Source organism: Rhinolophus hipposideros, assembly GCF_964194185.1.
Source record: "Rhinolophus hipposideros genome assembly, chromosome: 15".
Lineage (NCBI taxonomy): Eukaryota > Metazoa > Chordata > Mammalia > Chiroptera > Rhinolophidae > Rhinolophus > Rhinolophus hipposideros.
The window spans coordinates 49,767,645-49,794,993 of record NC_138061.1 but is presented as its reverse complement, the minus strand read 5'-3'; the positions used below and the strand labels follow the sequence as shown (position 1 = coordinate 49,794,993).

Sequence of the window (27,349 nt, the reverse complement as noted above, 5' to 3'; positions counted from 1 at the left end):
ACCTTTTAAACTAATTACTTTTGCACGCACCTAATATATGTAGGATCTACGTCTTCAGTGCCTCGAAGACACGTAATTAGCTTTACTGAAAGACTAGGATTGAGATGGTGGGAAAAGATGGCAACATTGAATCCATTTTCAGAACCATAGAACATAGTCTTCTCTTCCCAACTTGAGGGAAGAACTAACATCTTTTAAGTGCCAACTATGTCCAAGCACTTAGTAGGTAATTTTGCCTGAGTTTCACAGCAATCTTCTAAGATAGGTGGTATTATCATTAATTTATAAATAGAAAATAGATTAATTTGCCCAGAACCCAGTTAAGTCGGATTCCACACCCAGTTTGTATGATGACAAACTGCTCTTCCTCTATACATTGCTATACAACCCGGTAAAGCTGCTTTATTTACTGCAAGATGAAGACATTAATGGCCAGGGCCTCATTACAGCACCACCTCTAAGCCTAACTGCAAAGGACAAAGAAAGCACGGAAAGGGAGCTATTGTTTTCTGTTTCCCAAGGGGACCCCAGTCCAAGCCATCGGTGCATTCAGAATTCCCAGGCCAGACTCAGGGTGACTGAACCTTACAACCTGTGTGTTTTCTACTGATTAAGATCATGTTTTTCATTGCCTTTGATTTTTTCTTAAAAGATCACAGCAGCCAAGTTTTTTTAAAAAAAATAACACAATCTAGGGCTTGCGTCCCAAAAGTTCAATGTTTTTGTCCTGTCAGATTATCTGTTTCCTCTTCAATTTATTTGTAATGTAAACCTCACCTCATTTCTGCTCTGATCCTGGGACTGTGCCCAGCATTCCCAGCTGGTATGTCAACACATTTCTACAGGCAATGATAAGGGTTACAATTTTAAGAAAAACCTAAACACTGAACAAAACCAACCCTCTTTTTCCCCCTTCCCCGGTGACTTAGTAAAATTAACTGAAGTCAAAACCATGAGCAAATGTGCCTTTTCCAAAGTTGCAGCCTCAAGGCAGATGAATGGTCAGACATCTGCCTTTTAGGGTTGCCCTAGAAAGAACTAACAAAAGGGGTGACAGTCCTTAAACAGCTGCTTGGGGAGGAGGACATCTGCCTGTGTTTTACCAGCCATTCAGTGCTCAGGGTTTGCCTTGAAACGAGCATGTGGGGCTGGGGAGCAATAGTTCTGAGGCAGTCAGGTGTTAGATGGCTTTTGTCTTGACAAAGGCACCCATTACTGGAGAGCCATAACTCTGAGGAAGCCAGCTGTCAGGGCGGTGGGACAGGCCCCTGTGGGTGGGAGACAAGGGGAGAGAAAGAGTCTGTGGTCAAATTCCCTTTTAGACACCTGAGCCTGGCTGGCTTTGTAACCCGAGAGTTTTGTGTCTTCTCCCACTCCCATCTTCCCCCAGGAGACGACGGCGCCCTTCTTGCAAGCCACTCTTGGAAAGACAGCAGGGACGCCTCAGGTTTGGATTCCTTGGTTTGCAATTCCCAGAGTGCTGGGCTGGGCTGGGCCGGGCTCTGCTGCGGCTGGCTGGCATTGGGCGCTCTGATCTAGCACTTCCCTTTGAAATCCAACCCCCCCTCCTTTTTTTTTTTTTTTTTTTTGAACCAGGTATGATGATGTCAAACGTGATGCTGATGTTACAGTTACAGACGCGGCCCCTCCTGGCGCAGCCTCTCTGAATCTCTTCCTCTCCGGGTCCAGCGCTGGGCTTTCGCAGGCAAGTGCATCTCCTAACCAGGTCACATTTCAGCCGCGACCCACTAGCCGTCTGCTACTGGAGTCAGACCGCAGGGGAGGGCCGCTGAGGAAGACGACAGCGTTCGCTACGCCAACCGCGGGGTGAGAGAAAAGGACCTGAAAATACTGCAGAAGTCGACACCCCCCCAGGTGGAACCCAGACCGCGATGCGTGCTCCGGGCTGCGGGCGGCTGGCGCTGCCGCTGCTGCTCCTGGCCGCGGCCGCCCTGGCCGAAGGCGACGCCAAAGGGCTCCAGGAGGGCGAGACCCCCGGTAATTTCATGGAGGACGAGCAATGGCTGTCGTCCATCTCTCAGTACAGCGGCAAGATCAAGCACTGGAACCGCTTTCGAGACGTGAGTCTGCAGGGCCAAGAGGGCAGAAAGCTGGGGAGCGGGTTGGAGGAGCGAGCCTCGCAGCGCAGCCCCGCGCTGAGGTCGCAGTCAGCGGCTCCCGCAGCCCCGCCGGCGAATTGCACCGAGTGCCCAGCGCGCACCCCCAGCCCCAGCTAGCCGCGCTTGCAGCCCGGAGGCCCCTCCTTGGGTTCCCTCGGCCGCGTAGTCTGCGGGCTGAGGACCCAGTTCCACACCCGCCCGGGGGCGCGCGCTCGCGACGGGGTCTCCTTCGCAGGCGGGGTGTGGGGTGCCGCGCCGTTGGAGCGGGGGGGCCCTGGCTGCGGCTGGGCTTCGGACCTGCTCCCCCCTTTTTGGGGGGGTGAGCTGCCCCGAGGCGGGTGGATGCTGCAGGCTCCACATACGGGGCACTGCAGAAAGGGCAGGTCTGGGTGGGGCCGGTGGCAGAAGACAGCATCGTCTCGCGCGGGTGCCCTCCTTTCCCACCTTGGGCTTTGGGGGAGGGGCACAGAAGGGGACAGGGCCCAGGGCTGGGGTTTCCAGTTTGGGGACGGGGAGGGTCATAGAAATCCTCCTAAGGCGAGATGGTGAAAGGCGTGTCCGTGGTGCAGGGGCAGCTGGCGATGGCGGTGAAAACGCCCGAGGCCATCCCTGGGTGGCCTGCAGAGCCGGGTCTGGGTGCCCACGCGCAGCGGCGTGTGCGCTGGGTGTCCTGGGGAGCCCAGCCCGGAGCTGGGGGAGGAAACACTTCATGGCCCCAGGGGCCTGCAAAGCGGAGGGGAAAGCCCGGACCCGGCTCTGGGGCGCTGGGCGCACGGCCGCCGGAACCCGGGCTTAACCTTGGGCGGAACTTTGCGGGCTTGGGGGTGGGGAGGTGGCTGCGGAAGAGCCGGCGTCGCTGCAGCACTTTGTTTACCGGCACCTGTAGATCGGAGGGGAAACCGGAGGCGGCGTCCCCACCCGGGGAAGTGAGAGTGAGCAGCGGAAGGCGGAGGGCGAGGCGGGGACCCGGAGAAGGGGGTGCGTGAGGGGGCGCGTGGACCCGGGCGCGCCCGAGCAGACGGGCGCGGGTGCCAGCGACCTAGTGGTGCTCGTGGACGCCGGTTCCCAGGAAGCCTCTTCCACGACCCCGGTTCTTGCTCCTCATGCCCTAAATTCCTTCATCGTACCCACCTCGTGAGACACAGGCCACACAGTGACCTTTCTCGTCTCTTAACTTGAGTACATCCAGAGTTCCTAGAAATGTGTTTAAAACACACATGCTTGCTTCATATGACATCCAGCCAAACGATGAGAAGAGGCGGAGATACGGATCTTTTTGTTGTCGTGAGAGAAGTGCCTGCTTATCTCCAAAGGCGCACTGGGAGGCAGTAATGCATCAGAAGGAATAGCGTGCTGCCGGGCCCTCTGGCCAGTGGCCTGGGCCCCGGGGGGTGGGGGGCCTCACCCACGGGGGAGCGAGCCCAGGCAGCGAGGAGCTGGAGCTCCAGCCTTTCCGTGGCCCCTGCCGGCCCAGCGCACGCGAGCTGCAGTCTCCTGCCGCTGCCTGGGAGGTAGGCCGGCCACGCAGCGAGGGGGCGGCAGCGGGCTGGCCCATCCGGACTCCAGGAGTCACTGGTCCAGGCCTCCCTCTCACTCACTGGTTGTCTGATCTCCCAAAGTGGAACTGGTGAAGGTCAGAGGGAAAAGAAATGCTTAATCAGAGCAGTAAAGGTTTAAAAATAAAAGATGCTGCTTCACCTCCCTTCCTCCACCTGCTGCCAATAGCCAACTCTGTGGGTGAGGATAAACGATTGGCTGCTTGACCCTTGGCACAGGGTTGCCCACCTGTCTCCCTGGATTGGTGCCAACCGCTTCCCCCTTCCTCCCATGCTCATCGGAAGAAAGGCACCAGATTTTAAATTCTGCAGGACCTGCCCCCATAGGATTCATGGAAAGCTTTAGGGCATGTATTGATTTGGGTGGCCTCGGGCTTTTGTAGGGCAGATTTCTTCTAAGAAACCTATTTAGGGTAGGTTTAATGGCTGCAGGAGCACAGGGTCAGCGAGAGAAGGACAGCGTCTGGCTCTTGGGATTCACTGGCAGCTTCAGAAAGACCGGAAGCTGCTGGCTCAGAGCCACTGTGTTGCATAACTAGCGTGTAGGTATGCCACAATGTGAATGGCGCCCCCTGGAGTTGTGCAGTGCACAGACTGTACACTGGTTCTGCCAGCACTACCTGCGCTTCTCATCCCTCGGCTCAGCACAGACCCCATTTCCCACCTTAAGAGCTGAAGGCCCTCTAATTGGGCACCGCAGTATCGGGCTCTGTTTGCATTTTATCAGGCTAGCTTTTTTGAAAATACACTCCTTGGCTCCTCAAAGGAGAGATAGGAGTTTCTTTTGAAGCTCTAAGGTGTTGCCAGGTTGAGCCAGAACTTTGTTCATAATCAATCACAAAATGGTGCAGGGTCCCAGATTGCCTTGGTGGAAGATGAGCAGTAGGAGTGGAATGTTCTCAGGAATAGGATTGGGGAGTGAGTAGTATGAGTAGTATGGATGGGGAACATGTCTCATTAAATGGTGTTGACTGAATTAAGGGGGGAAGATTGAGGGAATAATGTCAAGGGGCTTAGGAGAACGGAGAAGCGGAGAAGTGGAAGAAAGCTTGGGCCATTGCTCCAATATGGAATTGGACTGAGCTGGTTCGAGGGGAGTTCAGTTTAGCATTCTTTCTCTGAGCAGTAGGATTATAGGGGCGGCAGGATTTACCAGCAGAGTAATCTTCCCTTCCAGTGGGCGCAGGGCTCTCATATCCTGTGCCTGGGCAGATCTCTTCTGATGCCCAGTGCCCTGCTGCCCGGGAGGAGGGGATTTCATGTCCGAGGAGGTGGGGAGGTTGTGATCTAGCTGTGTGTACTGAGCAGGCTGGGTTTTTTGGAGCCCTGCTCCCAGGGGCTACCCTCTCTGAATTCACTCCCTGCAGAACGGAGTAGGATTTTACTGCAGGTGTTTGGAAAAAAGCATTCAGGGCCTCAGAGATGGAGGTGGACATTTGAAAGGAGACAGGCATTCTTTCGGCAGGCTCCAAGGGCCTGGCTAGGCAGCACTGACTTCTTTCTCTTCCTGGCTCTTCTCTACTTGGTACTCCACTTCCGTTCAATTTTCATGCTATTTATGAGTGGCAAGCACTGTGCTGGGAGCCCAGGCAGCGCACAGTTAATATGTGTTGAATCACTGGCTGCACTGAGTGCTGACACCTGCCATTCCCTGTAGTGAGCACTTGGTATGTATTGCTTCTTGTGCCCCCCAAAAACCTGTGAGGTAATGATCATTACTTTATAGTCCATCCATTTTGTGGTTGAAGAAACAGAGGCACAGAGAAGTTAAGTAATTACCCAAGAGTCAAATAGCTGGGAAGTGGCAGAGCTGGGATTTGAAACCTGATTGTCTAATTCAACTCTGCTTTTCCAGGAACTCTAGGCCTAACCCTTAGGGAAAATGGGAAGGACGAGTCTCCCCTGAAGAACAAAATCTAGCCTGGCTTGTGACCTCAAGGATGCCTTGGGCAGGAGCAACACCTCCTAGGAAGGTGGGCCATGGCAAAGCCCTCCGTGTCTGCTGCACCTGCCACCAGGCTGCTCCCCACCTCCTGTCCGAAGGCAGCTTTCCACCGGAGGCAGGAGTGCAGGGTGCTGGGAGAGCTCTGGCCTGGGAGTCAGAAGGCCTGGGTTAAGCTTCTGGCTCTGCCACTGGCTGGACACATGATGCCAGGTACATCACATAACCTCTCTGAGCTTCAGTTTCAGCCAACACGCTCCAGCCCCGTAGAAAAACTACCAGACGGATCGTCATTTCTGGGGCTAGCCCACACCATGCCTCAGTCTCCATGAGAAAGACGCTGATGTGTGTTCACAACTCACTCATTAGCTGCAGATCTGAGCAATTCCTACTGTGTTTCCCCGAAAATAAAACCTGGCTGGACCATCAGCTCTAATGTGCCTTTTGGAGCAAAAATTAGTATAATTTTTGTCTTATGTTAGATAAGACCGGGTCTTGTATTATAGTAAAATAAAACTGGGTCTGAGGTGAATTTTTGCTCCAAAAGATGCATTAGAGCTAATGGTCCGGCCAGGTCTTATTTTGGGGGAAACGTAGATGCCAGGACTTCACCGTGATGCTGGGCTCTGGCCCAGGGGAATATTGCCTGCTGGCTACTTAGGATTCTCATATTTTCACGATCACCTAGTAGGCCAGTAGCAAGTTTTAGTCACAAAGGGGCTCCCTTCTTACCACGCCTCCCCTCTCCCTGCCCCCCACGCCTCAACCAACGCAAGTGTGGGGATGAACTGTACAGATGTTTGTGGGTAAGTGCGGGTGTGTGAGAAGAGCCTGAAGCTGGGTCAGAATGGGTTCCATAATGTGGGTTTTCGGATAGGAAGAGGGTCCTCCCCTAACCTCCTCCTCCTCCCTGAAGCAGGGTGGCATCTCCCAGAGCTGTGTCAGCATGGGGAGGGACTCTTAAACACCCAGCAGGGCTCCAAGCATTGGGAAGAGAGGGAGAGAAGAGCACTCTGCCTGGAGAGGATATCAGATGCTCCTTTCCTCTTCCAGCCAGTCTGAAGAGGATGGAAAGCCAACACCACCCCCTCCGGTTCTCCAGAAGGTCAGGTGGCTGTCTGGAGGAGTGGAAGAGCTCTATTCTGCCCCAAGCCCCAAGGGCCCAGGGAGAGCACTCAGCTTCTCTTCCTTGTGCGAGGACAGAACTACCTGGGTGACCTTAGACGAACCGCTTCACGTTTTTGGCCCTTGATGTTCCCACTGGTGTGATGAGCAGGCTAAACAGAAAGCTACAGAGCCCCTGTCTTTCTGTGACTCCAGGGAGGTGGCACTAGAGCCCGTCAGCAGCCCCTTCACCCACAGATATTTCCCGCCTTCCCACCCCATCCCTGTGACAAGCTTGGCAGCAAATCTTTGGGTTTAGGAAAGGGATTTCCCTTTGCTCCTGAGGAAGTATCTGCGACAAGACAGGGTAGGATATGTATTAGCCAGAGACTAAGAAACCTGAGAAATGGGGACTCATGTCATCTTGGGGCAAACACCTGGCTGGGAGTGGGCATACCGTTTCTGTATATGTTTATTGCAGTTGTAACATGGCCTGGAAATGTCTTAGGATTGGAAACAAGGACAATGTGTGCCCAACCATAGGCCTGGGTACAAAGCGTATGTACCACTGTGTCTAACCTTGGGGCAGACCTAGCCCCAGCTACAGGCTGGAGGGTGACGTGGTGCTTGAAATGGGCCGGTGTCTGACTCCCCGAGGGCCCAGCCAGTGTTCAGGTGCAGGTATGGCACCTTTCTCAGGGTTTCTGCAATATTTATTGGCCATAAATGTATTTGGCACATGTTGGCGCTGCCTCGTGGCCTCACTTACACTGTGGGCTTGTAGCTCAAGAGTCCTCTTGCTGGTATTTTTAACGTGTGTTTACCACATACCTCCCAGGGCAGGCCCCTGAGGGCAGGGTCTGGGAATAGACTGTTTGGTGTACCTTACCACCGGGTCCTCAAGCATTGCACAGGATGTTTGTGCCCACAGTAGGTGCTCAATGTAAGTGTATGCACTGTGGAATGCGAGAGGCAGAAAGGATCTCAACCAACCCACCCTCTGAGCCCTTCCCTGTCCTCTTTGGGTAGCAGCACTGTGCATTCAGGCAGCAGAGGCCTGAGGGGGAGCTGTGGCTCTGGGCTGAGACATGCTGGTTGTTTGGGGAGATCTCTTCTTCTTTTTGGACCCCAAAATGTTGGGACAGTTACAACGAGAATGCTGACGCCCTGAGTCTCCAATGATTCATTGGTAGGATAAGGGAGTGAATGATACCGTGCAGGAGGATTGTCCTCCAGGCCTCCTCAGGTGTCCCTGTGTCTGTGGGCCTGGGCTTGACTGTAGCCAGCCTCCCGCTTTCTCCTGGGGGTTTGAGGGCCCAGAGCCCGCCATGCCCAACTTCAGCATGCCCACAGAACAGGCCAATCACCCATCAGACCTGTGCTCCCTCAGGTGGAGAACAGGTTGCCCAAGGCAGGGCCTCCTGCCACGCCCGCCCTCTTCCCTGACATCTGAGAGAGCTCAAGGCTGCACTCAGCAGGACGGATAAGCCAGGCCAGGCCTGTGTCTTATCTCTGCCTGGGTGCAACCTCTGGCTCCTTCCCTGGTCCTTTGTTCCCTTGCACAGGTCGGAAGATGTGTAAGGATCTGAACTCATTCAGGCTCCTTTTCCTCTCTTCTCAAAGTTCTCATTTTGGAAGAGCTGGAGGAGCAGAACCATGGAGCTTCGGCAGCACTAAGCACTAAGCTCCCACGTTTGACAGGTGGAGAAACAGACCCAGAGAAGGGGAGGCACCTGAGAGCCCATCTCCCCTCTCACCACACCATATCTGTGTTTCCTCAGCTCCCATCTTTGGGTCTTCCTCAGAGATCCTGGGGATTGAAATGCTGCCTCCCACTCATGTTCCAGAAGGGAAACCGAGGTCTCAAGGCAGCTCCCCTGTTCTCTGCCCTTTATGGACCCCAGGGGCTGCCACCTGGAGTAAAAACCCAAGGACTGGCGGAGTGGCCCCAGATGCCCCTTTGATTAGCGGAGAGGTCAGGCTGGGGAGCAGAGGGAGGGTTGGTGCGGACATACCTGTGGCCAGGTAGCGTCAGAGCTCGTGGCATGCAGGGAGTGATAAGCACATTTTTGCCCTCCAAGGAAATTCCTCCCAGGGGAGAGGAGTGAGAGGCGGGGAGTCTGCCAGATGCCTGTCTCCTTCTGTTTGTCCAGGCCTAATAGCCTCTGCCGCTCCCTCTGAGAGAGGAGCAAATATTTAATGAGTGTGCCTGTTCCCAACCTCCTCCATGCAGAGGGTACTGCCTCCTCAAGATGCCTTCTGCTCGGCATGTGATGGGGGTGTCAGTCCTCAGCTGAGAAGGGAGCCCAGGTAGCCCCTGTGGCCCCTCCTCATTCCCTCCTGGGCCCCTCACTCCATGCTCCCCTGGCTGTTTGCAGGGGTGGGCAGGAGGAGGCCCTGACCACAAATCCCCCGACCCTGGGCCTTTTCTGGGGGACTGGGCTCCATTGGAGGCTCCCTCACCTGAGGAATGAGACAGAAATAATGCCGGGGACGGGGCCTGTCAGAGACTGAGAGAGGCCTGGCCCACTCCCATTTTTAGAGGCTCTTGAACTATTAAAAAATGAAGAAATACCATAACAGGGTTACAAAGTTATGGTTTATTTAAAGTCTTGTGATGGGCATCCTTTGGTCCCGTCGGGGTGCCTTTGGCTGTCGATCCTCACTTAGAGACAATGTCAAAAGTCTACATTCGAGACCCATTGTGACCATGAAACCCAAAAGTACATCTTGCCCAGCCCTCCGCCAGTCTCCCACCTTGGGTGCCAGAGGCTTCAGTGGTCCTGTTGTGTGGCTTTGGAGAGTACAGAACTCCCCAGTTTACAGAGTACTCGGCAGCTTCGGGAGGAAGACAAGGGCATCATTCCCTTTTCTAGACATGGAAGTGGGGTCCAGCGAGGGCAGGACTCGAGCCCACAGTCTTGCAAGGCCAAGCGGTAACCCAGTGCCCTGATTCCATGTTGTGGGTCAGTCTCCCCATCATCCTGTGCTGCTGAGGCAGGTGGAGAGTTGCCCAGGTGGCTTTTAGCCAATAAATCAGGGCTTTGGTTAGGGAAGGGGGGCTGCTTTTCCTTTGCTCCATTCACTCCCCACCAGATGGACAGGCTGGGAGAGATTGGGTTAATTCAAGCAGTGAAGTGAGCGGGTGATTTGGGTGCTAATTAAAATGACAGGAAGTAAACAGCGTTTAGAAATACCCAGCATGTGCCCCTAAGCCCAGCTAGGCCTGCGCACTCACCAGCATCTCTCCCCGGCTTGGCACGGTGGGCCCCGTCTCCATGGCAACTGAGCTGAGCCACAGAGATCAAAGCTGGAGATGGGTTAGCTCCAAACCAGCCAAACCAGGGGCGTGTGAAGGGATTTTGGAAAAGTGCCTGAAGAAGGGGGGCCCCCAGGTGTCTTGCCCCACATCTGCAAGTCCCTCCTCTGTGGCTACAGGTTTCCCTGCCTGGGAGTTGAAACCACCATGCGCTGAGGCTGGGCTGCCTGGGTGCAGCTTCCAGCCTGGGACTTTCTTCACCTGCTAATATGTATGGGAGCAGTCCAGAGTCCTGTTGAGGCACAGATTCTGGAATCACAGTTCTGGGGATGCCAGTACTCTTCTGCTGTGCAATTGATGTGTGATCCTGAATAAGTCCCTTAACTTCTCCAAGCCTCAATTTTATCACCTGAGAAATGGGGGTAATGATAGTAATTTTTTTCTTAGGGTTGTTAGGAAGAGGAAATGAGCCAATGAATATAAAGTGCTTAGCACAATGCCTCCCACATGGTAATTGCTGAAAAGATGTTAGCTATTAGTAGTAGTGTTTTTAACTATGTGCTAGGTATAGACAGATGAGCTTTATATGGTCTTTGCCCTCGAGGAACTAGTCATCTAAATAGGGCAGAAGCAACAACATTGCTCGGTGTAACAGGAGTAATAATCAACTTCTACCAGGTACCCTCGCCTGAAGGAAAACTGGATATGAGGCAGGTTAGTAGAAATGATGACTGAACTGAGTTTTGAAAGATGAATAGAAGTTCTTGGGCTGGATGTAAACACACGTTCCAGATTGGGTAGAAGGCTGTGCCAGAGTCTTTCCTCTGCGGGTGACAGGGAACCACTGAGGGTCGTATAATATATTTATGGTGGTTTTTTCCCCTTCATTAAAAAAGTAAAACATGTTCACATTGTAGAAAATTTGGAAACTTGGGAAAAGGCAAAAATGTGCCCAAATTCTCTATTCTAGGGGAAACCAGTGTTAGTATGAATCCTTTTTACCTACTTGTTTTCAGAATGAGAGCAAAGTGTATATTCGGTGAAGGATTTTACGGAGGGAGAAACATGATCAGAATTGTGTTCTAGAAAGATCCCTATAGCTGCAGCAGTGTGGAAGATGGATGGACGGACAGATGAACGCAGGAAGTGATGGAGGCCAGGGTTGGGAAGGTAGGAGCCGTGGGCATGGTGAGGGGAGGGCAGGCTAGAGAGACGAGGAGGTGGAGTGGACCGGACGGGGAAGACTTGGACAGGGCAGAGTCTTTGGCTTGATGTTGTAAGATTGGAGGGAGCGGTCTGACCAGCGCTCCAAAGGAGAAAGCCTGGCGTCAGGAGACTGGGCTCCAGCGCGTTGGCCTCTTGCTTGAGCGCTGAGCACCTGCTTTGTGTGAGGCGCCGTCCGATAGAGAGAGGAAAGCTGCTCTTTTTCACCCCTGAGGCCCCACGTGAGACATGAAGATCCAGGGAAGATGAGACGAGCCTTAGACATAAGACGCGGCTCTGGAGGGCCCTTAGACCAGAGAGCTGGCGCAGTGGGCTCACTGAGCTGCGTGCTTAGCCCCAGCGGGAACTCTCTAGAGCCTGCTGTCCAGGAGATGGCCATGGGCTCAGGTGGTGCTTGGGCAATGGACGGTTTAAGAAGCTTTGCAGGTGATTCTAAACTGCAGGCGTAGCTGAGAAGTACCTACATGGCACAGAGAGGACTCTTAACCCCAAGAGGGGCTCTGACTTGCCAAGGCCGTGCAATGAGCCACGTTTAGAGCAGATTGTGTGTCCAAAGTCTTCTCCTGCCCCCTTCCCGTGCAAGACTGTGCACCTCTCACCGAGAGACCCCACCCACCTATAAGGTCGGGTATAGGGTCCGTCCTGTGGGGCCCAGTCGGGGAGTCTGGCTTCTTCATCTGTCTTGTGACCCTTGGCCGATAGCTCTGCCTCTCTGAGCCACAGTTTTCTCTTTTTTTTATGGGGTTGATTCTAATGGCCCTGCCTGCTTCACAGGATTGTGAGGGTAAAAGGAAGACTGATACATAATATTTGGAGAGGACTTCATTGAAAAGCACCATGGAATAAAATACTAGCCATAGCATACTTGTACATTCCAAACGTTTTCCCACTCGCCTGCTCTATGCTGAGCACAGCTTGGGGCAGGGGTGGTTATAGCTGGCTGAACTAAGCAGCTGAAACAACCAGGTAAAATAGACGTGCTTGTCCTTTTCCCAAAACTTGGGATCTCACCCGATGGCTCCTCTCATCTCCCCTCTGGACTGGCCCTTGCTCCAGAGCAAATCCCACTTTCTCAGGAGAAAACACGGTCCATCGGCAAGAGAGGCAGGACGGAACCAGGCTCCTATAGCTGAGGCCAGACCCTACTTTTGCCCAACCTTGTAACCCTGGCCTCAGCTGCTTGGTCACTCTCAGCCTCCATTTTCCATCTGTGGTGGAGTGGATACCAGGGGAAGACCCCTCCACCCTGAGGAGTCCTGGAGAAGGGCCAGGTCTAGGCTGGCTTCCTTTGGCCCTAGCAAATGAGGGAAATTGTGCCTCAATTCCCTGTCAGCTGCCCTGTGATCTCCTTAGAAGCTCGCCCAGGGGTTCAAGTGGGCTCAGGCTATGCCCTATGGAATTGGGGGAGGGGTGCCTGAGCCTACAGCCTGGCTTGGTCTGTCCAGTGCCCAGCAGGCTACCCAGGCCAGGTTCCCCAGAACCCCCTCCGAGGCCTTCCTCCTGCCTGCTCCTGGGTTCAAGGGCTGCAGGACATTTGGCTGCTTGGATGTGTGGAGGGTGCCAGGTATGGGCAGAATGAAGAGGGCAAAAGAGAGGAAGAAGAGGAGAGAGATGCAGAAGGATGTGGACGAAGACACACAGAGACACATGCGAAAGCAAGACAGAAAGAGAACAGAGCTGGTGCAAGCCAGATCCTCCTCACAGGGGACAAGTCTGCTGGTCTCTTGCCCCTCTCCCTTCCTTCCCATCCCTGCCTCACCCTCTGTCTGTGGAAGAGGCAGGAAGACCAAGCCAGAGGGAGAGACTTGGTGCTCAAGGAAACTGAGGACTGCTCTCAGAAATGGGCCTTGTCACTCGTTTCTGGATAAAAACCATCTGGCATTGGGTGAGATGCCGCAAAGTGTCCTTGTTTCCTAGTGTTGTTCACACATGTGTGCATATGTACACATGCTCACAAATGAGGACCTGCACATATACGTGCCCCAGAATACATTCCCGTGAGTGTGCATGCATGCACACACGTGTGCAGAAGCACCCACTCAGTGTGCACCCGACCACAGTGCGCTCTGCCTGGGTGCTGATGCCAACTGCCAGCTCCGCCCTGCTCCCTTGCTGGCCTTTGCCTGGGAGGCAGTGTTGATGAGACTCTTATCCCTGCCTGTTCCTTTGAAGTCGTCAACTTCCAGGGGAGATTTCAGAGGCCCCAGAGCCCTGGGGCTTTCAAAGCAGTTGTGGATGCCCTCCTTTGTGCCCCTTGCTGTTCCCAGGTGGCCGCCCTCCGGGGCAGCAGCCCCATGCCCTTTTCCCTAGGCCTGACAGGTGGGCGGGACTCAGGGTGAGGGGTGGCTCCTCATGCCCATCTACCTCCGTCCAGAGGAGGCTGGCAGCTGGCTCCTTGGCATTGCCAACCTCCAGTCCTGAGAAGTCCTCTTCTTGCCTGGCTGGCAGAGCTTCCACCAGGAGTGCCCTGGGAGCTGATTGCTGGTTTTCAACAACTGCCGCCATAGAGGAAAGTGGGAAAACCAGACTTGGGGGTTTTGTGCTAGTGAGCTAGGCTGGGTGGGAGCTGCCCTGCTTCTGGCCCCTGTGGGGTCCATGGGCCTAGGGGAGGTCCTTGTGGCCAGAGCAGAGTGGGGAGCCATCTCGCATGTGCCTTTGGTCTCCGAGACCGTGTGTTGTAGTCAGAAGAGAGGACTGTGGTGGGTATCAGGAGACCTGGATTCTGTGACCGTGGGACCTGGGGCAGCTCATTTCCAGTGTCTGGGCTTTCCAGACTCTCCTGCACACAAAGGGGCCAGGTGACTTCAGAGGGCCTTTCCAGGGTCCTCTGAATCTGAGGATTTGCAGGTGGCCGGTGGTAACTGAGGAAACCATCAACATGGGAGGCGCTGTGGCCACCCTTTCTCTCAGTGCACCATCTGCACTGGGCAGGAAAGTCAGACCTTGAGTAAAAAACAGTCCCTGTGCAGCCTGGAAGAGAGGTCCTCCTTCAGCCTCACTCATATGGTAGGCGAGTGCCAGGGGAGGGGATTGCCAAGGAGGGCCCCTAGTAAAGGGAGAGAGTGGCGTTTCTGGGACACCCAGGGCCCAGGTGTGAGAAGCACTCTTCCCAGGTAGTACGGGCCCTCAGACATCTGTCCTAATGGTGGAGCCAGCGCTGGCCATTGGGAACATCTTCAGGGCCCAGAGGAGAGGGATGGGGCTTCACCCTCTCAGTGCCACGGGCCTCACCCTATTACTTCTAGGACCAGCCCTAAGTGGGCCCGGGTCTTATGCTTTCTGTGGTGAAGATATAGGAATACTGTCCTCCAATTAGAGGCTCTAGGGGTCAGAGGACCATAGCAATCAGACCATTGCCCAGCACCCACAGCCATGTGATGAGGCCAGGGCAGCCCTGGGACCTCACACTGAAATCCCTATTTCTCCCTTTCTCCTGCTCCATTTCCTGTGGCCTGCTGCTGCTTTCTGATCCCCAGGAGGTAGAGGTGAGTACTGCCTGGGGCCCCCGCTGCATTTGGTCACTCTGCAGCCACATACCCCACCCCCCTTCCCTGTCCTCCCCCTCTCCTCCTCTCCTCTCCCCTCCCCTCCCCTCCCCTTCCCTTTCCTCTCCTCTCCTCTTCCTTGCCCTGACCTCTTCCCTTTAGCATCCAGTGTGGGATGAGGGGAATAAGGAGCTTACGGGAGAAGGTGGAAGGGATTTTGGACATGGGTTTAGGGGGATAGAGGTCTGGGGAAGGCAGCTAGCAGGGCCTGGGTGGACAGGGGTCGTCTGGGCAGCCACCAAGATGGTGGCAATTTGCATGTGGAAACAGTGGCCCGGCCCTGTCCTCTCCCTGGCCCTGGAGGTGATCCTCTGCTCTGAGATGTGACTCTTAGCCTGTCCCTTCTCCTTCATCTCTCTCTGTCCTTCCCTAGGATGACTACATCAAGAGTTGGGAGGGTAATCAGCAAGGAGAAGAAGGTAACGTCCTTCCCAGGAAGGGGAAGGGGACTGACACCCGTGGAGACCTGAGGCCTGAGGGCAAGTCCTGCCCCTGGCCTTGGGGGCTCCTTGGGCCATCAGGCCCCATGAGGGTGGGACTTCTGAGCTAAGGAGCCCTAGTTAGCAAGGGCTGCTGGAGAGAGGGGCTTCCCAGCTCAGAAGTGGGACTGGGGGCGGGTCCTGGGCTCTCTGGCACTGATTCCCAGATGACCTGTGTCCTGACCGTGTGTCCCTGCAGCCCTGGACACCACCAAGGACCCCTGCCAGAAGGTGAAGTGCAGCCGTCACAAGGTGTGCATTGCCCAGGGCTACCAGCGGGCCATGTGCATCAGCCGCAAGAAGCTGGAGCACAGGTGAGGGGCTTGGGGAGGTGGGGTTTGCGTAAAGAGTAACGGCTTGACTGACCCCCTCCCATGTATTAGTTATCTTTTCCTGCAAAACAAAGTACCCCAAAACTTTGTGGCTTAAAATAACAAACGTATGTTACCTCACATAGTTTCTGAGGGTCAGGAATCCAGAAGTGGTTCTGTCGGATGGTTCTGGCTCATGGTCTGTCGTGAGGTTACAGCCAAAATGCTGCTGGGCCTGCATTGTCTGAAGGCTGTACTGGGGCTAGAGGATCCACTTCTAAGCTCCTCCCATAACTGTTGGCCAGAAACCTCAGTTCCTGGTCACATGGGCCTCTCCATGGGATGCTCACAACATGGCAGCCGGTTTCCCCTTCGGCGAGTCATCCACGAGAGAGAGCGCAAGGAGGAAGCCACACATCATTTATGACGTAGCCTCAGATCACACAGCGTTACTTCTGCCACTTCTGTTGTTCAGAGCAAGTCATACGTACTGCCACACTCTAAGGGAGGGGGATCTGGCTCCAGCTTTTGAAAGCAGGAGGGTCAGAATTTGCAGACGTATTTTAAAACCATCACATTGTGGGCATTCAATCACCTCCGGAAAGTCAGATCTCTCTGGGCCTTGATGTCCATATCTGTTAAGACAAATAGGTTGGCCCAGATAGTTTGAGGTTCCTTCCAGCTCTGACATGCAACAACTTGATGAAATACTGAGAGGTGTAGCTTCTGAGACTTGCATAGGAGAGAATGTGTGAGGGGCGTTTAAGGCCTCAGCTCCAGTCCAAAGACAAGACCCCTGGAAAAGATCCCAATGCCCTCCCCTCTTTCCTGAATCAGAATCAGAGCCCGGAGACTTAGGGTTGTAATCTTAGATGCTGCAGGGGCCTGACAGGTAATGTAAATGTAGGAAGAGAGCGTGGTGACAGACCACTGTGGTGAGCCCAGGCCCTGTGGAAAGAGGCACTGGCTGATCCTGGTGGCCTGAGAGTGAAGGATCAGGATCTCCACATCTTCCATTTTACTAAGAAAGGCCAGGAAACCAGGTTTTTATGTGAACTCTTCCATTTTGTAAATGTTGGTGAGTCACTCCATTAAAAACAAACACCCTGAGTGGCTACACGAAATGAGTCTATAGGCCAGATGTGGCCCATGGGCCATCCGTTTGCAACCTCTGATTTGGTCTGGCCCCTTAAGGGAAGTGCAACTCCCTTTTGTATCTTACGGTTGGACTTGAAGGCCCTGCTGGACTCAGTAACCCCTGGAGAAGGGGGCGCTGGGAGCCTATACCCTGCCTAGTTGGTTCCACGTTTAATAGCGGGAGGAGGGTCTGCCTGGCAGTGATGGAGGAGGGTGGCAGGGGCAGAGAAGCGGCTGTATGTGCTAAAGATTGCCAGCCTCTTGTTGGAAGCAGTCTCCGGAACCTTCGCTTTCCCTGTCCCTGCCTCATTTTCACCCCTCTCCATGTGCCTTTCCCACCCCTGTCCCGTAGGATCAAGCAGCCTGCCCTGAAACTCCACGGAAACAGAGACACCGTCTGCAAGCCCTGTCACATGGCCCAGCTTGCCTCTGTCTGTGGCTCTGATGGTCACACTTACAGCTCAGTGGTGAGGAACCCGGGCCCAGGTGGGGCGGGGGTGGGGTGCACCCGAGGCCACAGGGAACAGAGGACTATGTAGCCAGCAGCAAGAGGGTCTCCTGGGGGGTTCCCAGTGCTGATGTGGGACCATAAGGGCTCAGTCGGTGCAGTCGGTGTGGCCAGTCACAGGAGGGACGCCTGGGCTCTGGGCTGGGGCCACCTGAGAGTCTGAGCCAGACCCTGAGGTGCAGATAGGGGGTGGGGCCTGGAAGAGGCAGATGGGCAGGTAACTCCAAGTCAGCATAAATGAGGAAAGGGTCTCCTGAAGGAAGGAATGCTGTGGTCCGCTGTTTGGAGGTGAAGGACAGGGTGAAGGACGGAGCTTTCCACAGGCAGATTTCAGTTGGAGGGGATGGTGTTCATCAGCAAGCACAGGGCATTCTGGGGCAGGAGGAAGTGCCCTTCTGTGAGACGATATAGGAAGGAACAGTGATGGGGGAAGGAATTCCCACCTTACGGGATTTTTGTGAGGATTAAATGAGACAATATTCGTGAAAGCATTTCATAACCTTTAGAGTACGATGGAAGTGCAGGGGCTATTTGTGAATGCTTCTACTCGCAACGGGAGTTGGGATTTGGTTGGTGTTCAGAGAGCATTGACTGTTAGCTTGGGTTGAGTTCTAGGGCTTAAGCACCCTTTGGGGGTGAGACGCAGTTTTAAGATCAGCCCTCACTGTGAGTGATGATGGAAGTTGGGGAGGGGATGAGGTCTCCCAGAGAAGAGAGGGAGGGGGAGGCTGAGGGCTGGAGCTGCCCTGAGGGCGGGGGAGGGATACAAAGGAGACAGGTGGTGCTGGCAGAGAGGGAGGGACAAGTGGGGAGTGCTGTGTCCCATGCCCCAGGGCACAAGGGGTTTGGGCAGGAAGCTGTGGTCTGAGGGGCACAGCCTGTCCTGTGGGGAGGCAGAGGGCATCAGGAGGTCTGGCTTCCATCCCAGCCCTGTGGCCTTGGGTGAGTCCCTGGGCGTCTCTGTGCTTCCATGTGTTCTGCTGAGCAGGAGAAACACAATTCCTCCCTCACAGAGCTGAGGGGGACCAAGTGAGATAATGCTGTAAAATGCTATGACCGGCCTCTCATTAGCAGTCACCCCACGGGGAGAAACCAGACACCACCAGGGGAAAACGCTTTAAGGGCCAGGAATGGATGAGCTCCTCTCAGCAGCTGGCTTTGGCTAACAGCTGCGGCCAAGTGTTTTTAGTAAAGGCCTGGGAACTGGCAGATGTTCAATAACCAGTAGCGCTTTGTTATCGAGAGAGCTGAGCAAAGCCCGTGGAGGTGACTGTGGGAAGCCCATGGAGGGCGGGGCCAGCAGCCAGGTACCCAGGACCAAGGCACTGTGGTGAGAAGGAGAGGCCATGAGGGCAAGGCGGGGTGGGCAGTAGCTAACCAGGAGAGGTGGGTGGCTGGGGGTAAGGGGATGGGGAGACGGGTGTCCTGGGAAAGACAAATGTGCAGAGAGGGCAGACTGGTGCAGAGCGGGGCTCCTGACAGCCTTCGATTGCTAGGCTCCCCTTCCTGGGCCTACTGCCCCTTATGCTGTGCACCCGTGCCTCCAGAGGGACCGGCGGCGGGGAGTGGGGGTGCCCTCTAGGCTTTTCATGGGCACTGTCCTCTTGTCTCCAAAGGGGAAGGCAGATGTGGCTGCCGTGGTAGGTGCCCCCAGCTGCAGGGATCCCTGGGGTGAGGCCCCCATCACCCAATCTGACCTTTCTTCTCACAGTGTAAGTTGGAGCAGCAGGCATGCCTGAGCAGCAAGCAGCTGATGGTGAGATGCCAGGGGCCCTGCCCATGCCCCACGGAGCAGGCCACCACCTCCACCACCGATGGCAAGCCAGGTAATGAGCATTGGGTCACAGACAGGATTGGGGGGGAAGGGTGGGTCTCACTGCCAGGGCTCCAGGATGGTAAGAGAGGTTTGCGGAGTGGCAAGGGAGAAGTAGCAAAAACAGGGACAGGCCTGAGGGACCTGTGGGGTTGGGGGGGGGGGCCTGCTTAACACCGTAGGAGGGCTTGGGCCTCAGCCACAAGGGAGCCTGTGCTAGGGAGTGAGGGGGAGGAGGAAGACGGGACAGGGTGAGAGAGGGAACCCCTGATTTCTAACTCCCCTTCCTACAGCATCCCTGATCACTGCCTGGCCTCCTGGCCGCTAGGGAAGCATTCCCAGCTCAGACCACGCTTGCTGCTTCACCCACCTTCACTCCACCTCCTTCTCCCTGTTCTGCAGAGACCTGCACGGGGCAGGACCTGGCCGACCTGGGGGATCGCCTGCGGGACTGGTTCCAGCTCCTCCATGAGAACTCCAAGCAGAACAGCTCAACCAGCAGCGGGGCCAGGCCGGCCAGTGGTACAGGAGCCAGTTGCTCTGCCTGGGAGGAGGGAGGGAGATGGGGAGACAGGTGTGCACTGGGGCCAGCCCCACTTGTGCTCACATTGCCAGACTCTGAGCCCCTAAAAGGGCCTGAAGTCCAGAATGAGTGTCAGTAGGCTTCAGCCAGACAGGAGGGATTTGGGTTGGTTAATGGGAAGACCTTATTAAAATAGGTAGAGGGAGTTTAAACGCTGAGTTGGGTAGCCAAGGAAAGGTAAAGAATTATTTTTCTTGAAGGCCTTTCAAACACGGTTTTGAATGGTTTAGGTGCAGTCCTGGGTAGAGGCAGACGGATGGACCTTTGGCCATTCTTGAGTCTCTCACCCCCTGCTTAGAGTCCGAGCTGCCCTGGCCCTGAACAGAGGGCTGGGGTTGATGGGAAGGTGGAGGATGGATGGACAGATGGATGGAGTGCTTACCTTGAGCATGTCGGAACCTTGCCTTCTCCCCAGGCCTGGACAAGAGCCTGGGGGCCAGCTGCAAGGACTCTATCGGCTGGATGTTCTCCAAGCTGGACACCAGTGCCGACCTCTTTCTGGACCAGACAGAGCTGGCTGCCATCAACTTGGACAAATACGAGGTCTGCATCCGCCCTTTCTTCAACTCCTGCGACACCTACAAGGACGGCCGTGTCTCCACCGCTGAGTGGTGCTTCTGCTTCTGGAGGGAGAGTGAGTGTGGCTCCTCGCCAGGGCCCCTGGTCCGCCCGGTTCTGCCTCTCACTCCAGGCTCGCTTTGGGAGGCGGAGTGCCTCCATCTTGGCAACTCCCTGGTCTCAGGACTTGCCCAGCTCACCCACTTCCTGTACTTTCTCAGCGAAGCCAATACTCGAACTCCCTTCCTTGTCAGGCTCCCTTCCTTAGGCTGTGTGGGTCCTGAAGCTTATGCACTTTTGGAGGCCTTCTTTAGGAAAGAGTATTAGAAACTACACATGTAACATTTCTAGGGACTCTTGCAGGACCTTGGAAGGGGCTGAGGAGTTCTGAAGCTAAAGCTACACTGGTTTCTCAGTGATTCTACTTCTGGGTGCATCTCACATTATTTGCCCCAAATATGTGATTCTGTGGGTGGTCCACAGCTGGACATGTGCTTAGAGATCATCTAGGCCAAGTGGCGACTGTCACTGATGAGGAAACTGAGGTCCTGAGGGTCCGCTGACCGGCTGGGCCCCTGGGGTGGCCCCTGGTGCCCTGCCTGGCTCTGTGGTGGTCGTGGAGTGGAAGTAGTACATGACCTGTGGCCCGAGGCTCAGGTTTCTGTAAATGATACATTGCTCTGCCAAGTGAGATCTTTTGATCAGTTTTATTGCCCCTAACTGCCCAGCATCCACTCTCTGCCTCACTGTCACACTTTTCTTTCCAGGCCTCTGAAGCTCATTCTGTCGATTCTGTACAACAGCCTTCTTGGGCAGAAGCTAGGGAACGGAGCTCATTTTACTATCAGCCAGGCCTCCAGCTGGGAAGGGCTAGGGGACTTCTCAAGGTCACAGGCAAATTAGATTTAGCTGCCAGTTATTTTTAGGCTTCCATCTAACGGCCCCTCTGGTCTTACGTCCCCCCTGGGGCCTCTCCCCCTGGGGACTGTCTGCGTTCACTCTTCTTTTGTGTCCTGTTTACTCATCCCATGGGTCCCCCACCCCTTCAGAGAGCCCTGGGCTTTTTGGAGCCCACCCCACCACCATGGAATAGCTTCCGCCAGTTGGAGCCTGGGTGTTTTTATCTCATGGAGCTCCTGTGTCAGTTTTCGGGAATTTAGAGGGATCAGTGCACCTTCCCCCACTGTGGGGTTGGCCCTGTATCCAAGCCTGGTATTTTCATCTTGCAGTGTGCCCCCTCCCTGGGTTTCTAAGCCTTGGGGTGGGGGACGCTCAGTAAATCCTACTAGCACCATGGGGCCATCCCCATCAGAGGCTGTTTCTCTCCCTGCAGAACCCCCCTGCCTGATGGAGCTGGAACGCATCCAGATCCAGGAGGCTGCCAAGAAGAAGCCAGGTAAGGGGCTACCCTGGACCCACAGGAGGAGGCAGGGAGGGGTGGCCCGGGGTCCCTCTGAGGCTTCATGCCCCCAGCTCTGGGCATTAGGGAGGATGCTGAACCCCTGGAAGCCTGGCCTAGGAAGACAGGAGAGGAAAACTCACTTCCTGTTTCCACCCTCATGGTGGGGCAGGGTCTTCCAACCAGCCCCACAGTACGTGTGTTTTAAGCACTAATTTTTGCCCATCCGTGCTAGAGCTGGAGGCTGGGATACAGAAGGTTTCTAGAACCCTCCATTGAGTTCAGTTCAGCAAGGGTAAGTGCAAAGCTCTAGCGAGGCCCCCTCCACAGTAGACACGCACTACTTAGCAAGTGCTTGGCACCCAGCCCGGGGGAGACAGTGATAAATACAGCCCAAGTCAGAACTGACAGGTCCCTGGCCTCATAAAGCGCACAGGCAACTTGGGGAAGCACAACACACGAAAACAGCAGAACTACCAACTGTGGCTTGCGTCTGTATGGTGTGAGGTAGAGCACGTGTGGGCATAAGTTACCCGGGGGCTCAGCAAAGGCCTCTTCGGGGAGCTGGCATTTAAGGGGACACCTGAGGAATGAGAACAAGGCAGCCTAGTGCAGAGCTGAGAGCAAGAAAACACTCGAGGTTCTTGGGGAATAAAAGGAAAGGCCCGGTGTAGCTGGAGCGTGGTGAGTGAGGGGACAGAGGTCTGAGAGGCAGGTCGCATGGGGCCTCGTAGCTCCGAGAGCAGCATGGCATTTAATGGGGCTGATGAGACCAGCACGTGTGAAAACAAATCCTGGAGCCGCACGTCACAGCCCTAAGGACCGAGAGCCCACTGGCCTTCCGGGTGGACTTCAGTGCCGCTTCTTCCAGGAAGCCGTTGTTGTCTTCTCTGGTCTGTGTTCCTGAGCGTGCTTGCTGGGCCTTTGGGCCTCTGGGCACCCATTGGCGGTGGCCGGTCAATTCCATGTGCATCTCACCCCCTTAAGTGGGCAGAGTCTATCTGTGGGCCCCGAGAGTGGCGATTTCAGAAGACGTCTGTTGAGTGGACAGAGGAGCAGCAGTTCTGCAGCCTGTGGGAAAGCGGATAGGTCCTGACGGCAGGTCAGAGTCAGAAGGGCGGAGAGGGGCAGGCTGGGCATTGCTGGCGGAAGACAGCCAGGCCAGAGGAGCAGCCGTACGAGGCAGGGTATGGAGCACGAGGAGATCAGAGCGGCCGTCCTGTAACACTGGGGCCACGGAGGCAAGGCGCCGTGCAGGTGGATGGGGGCCTTCACGGGGCCTGAGTAGGTCATTAGGGAGGCGGGTCTTCTCATCTCCAGTCAACGGGGCTGCAAGAAATGCCGGTATCCAGGCTTGTGGGGCGGTTGGTACCTGGGCGGGTGGGGTCTGGACCCCCTGCTCGTGCCCAAGGCTCTAGGGCCACCTCTCCGAAGATCCCTGCGGTAACCCTGTCGGGTTCGGTCCCATCCAGGAGTCTTCATCCCGAGCTGTGACGAGGATGGCTACTACCGGAAGATGCAGTGTGACCAGGGCAGTGGCGACTGCTGGTGTGTGGACCAGCTGGGCCTGGAGCTGACCGGCACCCGCATGCATGGGAGCCCCGACTGCGGTGAGGGCCAGGCGGCACGTGGGGGGCTGACCTGCTCCTGGGAGGGCCTGTGGGCAGTGGGCTGACATGGCCAGCAGGCTCCCCATCTGACTGACGTTGGCTTGTTCACCTCACAGATGACATCGTGGGCTTCTCAGGGGACTTTGGGAGCGGTGTCGGCTGGGAGGACGAGGAAGAGAAGGAGACGGAGGAAGCGGGTGAGGAGGCCGAGGAGGAGGAGGGCGAGGCAGGCGAGGCGGACGACGGAGGCTACATCTGGTAGACGGCCCGAGGGGCCGCGGTGGGCCAGGGGGCCGCGGCCAGGGGACGGGCCAGCAGACACCTGGACAGAAGCAGACGGCTTACGAATGGATCCGGAAAATACAGCTGGAAGGATCCTGGCTCCAACGGGGAGGACTGGAAGCGTGAGTGTGCATGGCACACACATGCCATGTGTGGTCAGGATGTACGCGTGCCTGTGTGTGTGTGTGTGTGTGTGTGTGAGTGCGTGTGTGGACTCGTGCGTGTGTGGACATGTGCTGACAGACGTGTTCTTGATCCACACTGCTCCCAGCAGAGTGTCACCCAAAGGCCCCTTTGGCCTCCTTGTAGTTGTTTTCTTTCCATTTGTTGTTGGTTTAAAAATATACATGTTCACACATATATACCCACCGAAAGGTCAAAACTGATGAAATAAGATGCCCCCCTCGCCACATCTCCTGGCCATCTCCGGACCTGCCCTGATACCCTTGTCCTGATGGGCGGCCCTCGGCTCAGCCGGCCCTGCCTCCTCCTGCCCCTGCCTGCCCTTCTTCCTCCCCTTCTGGCCTGTGGGCATGTCCCCACTGCAGAGGGGAGGGAGGACAAGGAGCTCTGCTGGCTGGGGGTCCTCCCAAAGCTTGGCCGACTTGGCTGTGACAGCCCCACCGGCCTCAGATGAGATGGGCGCGGACACCCACCACAGCCAGCCCTGCCCTTGGCTGGACTCCCCAGCACTAGAAAAACCCTCCTAAGCCAGGCTAGTGTGGCTAGAGGTGGCCGAGAGGGAGCTGGGGGCACAAGCTGAGAAGCAGGCAGACGGGAAGGCCTTGCCACACTGCCCGCTGCCCAGGGAGGGAGTGGGGTCTGAAGGAGAGGAGCCGACTGGGCAGGGAGAGTCTGCCATTATAAATCTGGGGGGAGATCTTAGGCGTGGAGACAGAGCAGCCCTGAATGCCAGACCCGGAACCGTCAGCCTCTTTCTCTGGGTCTCAGGTGGGGGCTGTTCCCTGGGGGACAGGTGAGCTCTGCCTGGCCACGTGGAGTGTGGCACCAGCCCTTCCTCCTTGCTGGGGTCCCCTGGGCCGCTCTGGGAGCCTGAGGATGAGGCTGTGGGTGAAGAGCCCAGGGCTTGGTGAGGCTGTGTGTCCACCTCCCTGACCCTTTCGGAAGTGCTCCCCTCCCAGCCAGACCCACAGAAAGGCCTGTCCTTGAGACCCTGTGAAGGAGGAGCAGTGGAAACCTGCCGCCTTCCTGCCCTCAGAGACCATGACCTTTCTCTGTCTCTTTTCCAGGGAGAGGTGCCGTGGCCCATTTCCAGCCCCACTCCTTTCAGCCCCTGGGGTTTTCTTTGTCCCCTTTGAGGGTCCCCTAGGGCTGCTCTAGTGGAGAGGTTTCTCCAAGCTCTGAAGTAAATATTCTGGAGTGGTGAAAAGTCACAGGGGTTGGGACTGGGACAGTCAGGCCCTGAGGCCACACCTTGCCGTTTCCCCAATTCTCTCTATCAGGTGGGGGCCGGGGTGGATGCGAAGGTCCCCATGTTCTCCCCTCCCTGCCCCAATCTGTCCAGTTCTCCCTTAACACTGCTGGTGAAGAATTTCTTGCCCAGACTTGGGCCACTGATGCCCTTGGGTGCATGGTGAGTGCAGTGTGAGTGTGCGTGTGTGTGCGTGTGTGCACTTGTGTGTGAGCCAAGGGGCCACCCCTGGGGGCCTGGGATCTGAGGAGGGGCACTCTGTGTGCTGGGTCGGCAGCGGGGGGTGGGGTCCGTGCAGCGAGGTTCCCTGCGCAAGGCTCCGGCCTGGCTCTCCCGGCCTCTGTAGCATTCGCTGCATCTGTTGGACGTTATGGAAGAACCTCCATTAGTCTGCCCCTTAACTGCGCCCTGGAATCTACATCTTCCACATCTTCTCTTCGGGGGAAATAATGAAACTCCAGCCACCCCCCTAAACCGCTTCTTCTGTAGCACAGTTCTGGCCCTTAAGGTGTCGCGCTGCTCCAGGTCGCCCACGTCCCGTCTCCCCACTGTCCCCTTCCCTGACCTCCCACCTCCTCCCACTGGTCCCCGGCTCAGTTCAGTTCAGGGAAATGTCCTTCACATCCGCCCTCTGCTCTCTGAGCAGCAGCTTCTTTCACTCGGAGCTACTTGAAACTTCCTGCTCTCGCTAGGATTTAAATCTGTCTGTCTCTCCCCTCTGCCCCAGCTCCGACTTCTGGAACGTCCTCTTGGGGGCGGCGGCTGTTGAGGATGCTGGGGGATTCTGGGTGGGAGGGCAGGGAGGAAGGGGTGCCTCTCTCCTACTGTTCTCCTCTCCCAGGGGTGCGTATGCTCTCTCTGTGTCTTCTGGTTGTGCACGTTTTTATGACCTTGTAAATATGTTGTAGAAAGAAAGCAAAAGGCATTGAACTGGACCCTGGTGGGACTCAGGGGTCCAGCTTTGCCCTCCCTGCCTCTGAAGCCCCCGCACTGCTTTTCACCTCACTCTCTGAGACAGAGGTCCCCAAAAGTAGACAAAGCAGCTTGTGCCCAGGAAGCTGAAGGCCTCCCAAGTGAGTTCCCATCCAACAAGCGGCAGGTTTCCTCATGGTCAGGGTTTCGGGGTGGCCTTCCTCAGCACCTTGGATTTGTTCCCTGGATTACGCCGCCTACCACCTGGCCCTCCCATGCTACTCTCCTTGGGTGTCCTCTGTCTGTCCTGTCCCCACTCCCCTGGCTTAGGCAGGCAGCAGAACTAAGGCTGTGTTGAAAAGAGCTCAACCAAAATGTTAAAAACAGTTTCTTGCCTGGCCCTGGAGCTGCCCAAAACCTCCTTACCCATGGGTGCTGGGAGATACGGGTGTGTCTAAGGTGGGGTAGGTTGGAGTTGGAGGGAACAAATGTGCCTTGAGAGACACCTCAGAGAGGGTCCAAGAGTGATGTGGGAGGAGGCGTGGCCAGGCGCTCAGGAAGGCAGGAGAGGCTGATAAGACCCACGGGGCATCATGACTGCTCTCTATTGTCCTGCTGGGTCTGTGACCACATGGGTCACTCATTATCCTTCCTTCCTCGTGCCAGCCTGCCTGGTTTTAGTGGGCAGGCCACCTACTCAGCCTTTCATGAGTTCCATCTGCTTCCAGTTGACCTCTGAGTGGGTGGGTCCATCGGGATTCACATGGGAACTGTCCATTTCACCAAAGCCTCACCCTCGGCCCTTGGGGAGAAAGAATGGCTAATCTGGCATCATTGTGAGGCTGTGGGCTGGCAGGGGTCATAGGGAAGAGCCACTGGGGGTGCAAAAGCAGACTCGAGACATCCCAAGGAAGTCCCAAGCAGAGCAAACTGCTTTATAGCCTGAAGCTATTTAAACTGTGTCATGTGCAATAACTGAGCTTAGAGTTAAGAATTGTGTTCAAGTGCTTGGATTTCCGTCTGTATATTTAAGTGCTGAAATTGTATCTCTCAGTAATTTTAGATGTCTTTTTAAAAACCGAAAAACAAAGTGTTAGACCGTGTGTGTGCATTGATGGGCACTCAAGCGTCCCGTGGGTCACCCCGCCCTCTTCCTTTATCCTGTGCCCCCCACCCCTCACGCTCCAGCCTCCACCTCCACTTGGGGACTCTGCCTCGTGTTGTCTTTATCTGCCTATTACTCAGCCTAAGGAAACCAGTACACTCCACACATGCATAAAGGAAATCAAATTGTTATTTTTAAGAAAATGGAAAATAAAAACTTTATAAACACCACCTCCTGGCAGTATTCTGATTCTTCTCCCACGAGGAAGGAATGACCTAGTGGCTCAATCATGGCTGTGCATTAGGATTCTGTGACATTTTTCACAGAAGTGGCATTCCCAGCCGCCGGTTCCAGGGCACAGAGTCCTGGTCAGCATGCACCTCTTACTCACCCTCGTACAGGAGACCTGGGGAGGGCGGGGCTGGGCAGAGGGGCCTGACTTCCTGAGGGAGGGCCGGGAGCAACGTAGA

At 55.6% G+C, this 27,349-nt stretch overlaps 1 protein-coding gene across 1 annotated transcript; it reads left to right on the top strand.

Annotated features, from left to right (window-relative positions):
• The first annotated feature begins 1,753 nt into the window (after positions 1 to 1,753).
• Positions 1,754 to 27,108, top strand: SPOCK2 (SPARC (osteonectin), cwcv and kazal like domains proteoglycan 2). Its single transcript, XM_081075397.1, has 10 exons — positions 1,754 to 2,081; positions 15,124 to 15,169; positions 15,429 to 15,543; positions 17,030 to 17,144; positions 18,897 to 19,011; positions 19,401 to 19,520; positions 19,997 to 20,215; positions 21,473 to 21,535; positions 23,011 to 23,148; positions 23,265 to 27,108. Exons 1-10 carry the CDS (start codon positions 1,893 to 1,895, stop codon positions 23,408 to 23,410), a joined length of 1,266 nt encoding a protein of 421 aa, XP_080931523.1. The 5' UTR covers positions 1,754 to 1,892; the 3' UTR covers positions 23,411 to 27,108.
• The last annotated feature ends 241 nt before the right edge of the window (positions 27,109 to 27,349 follow it).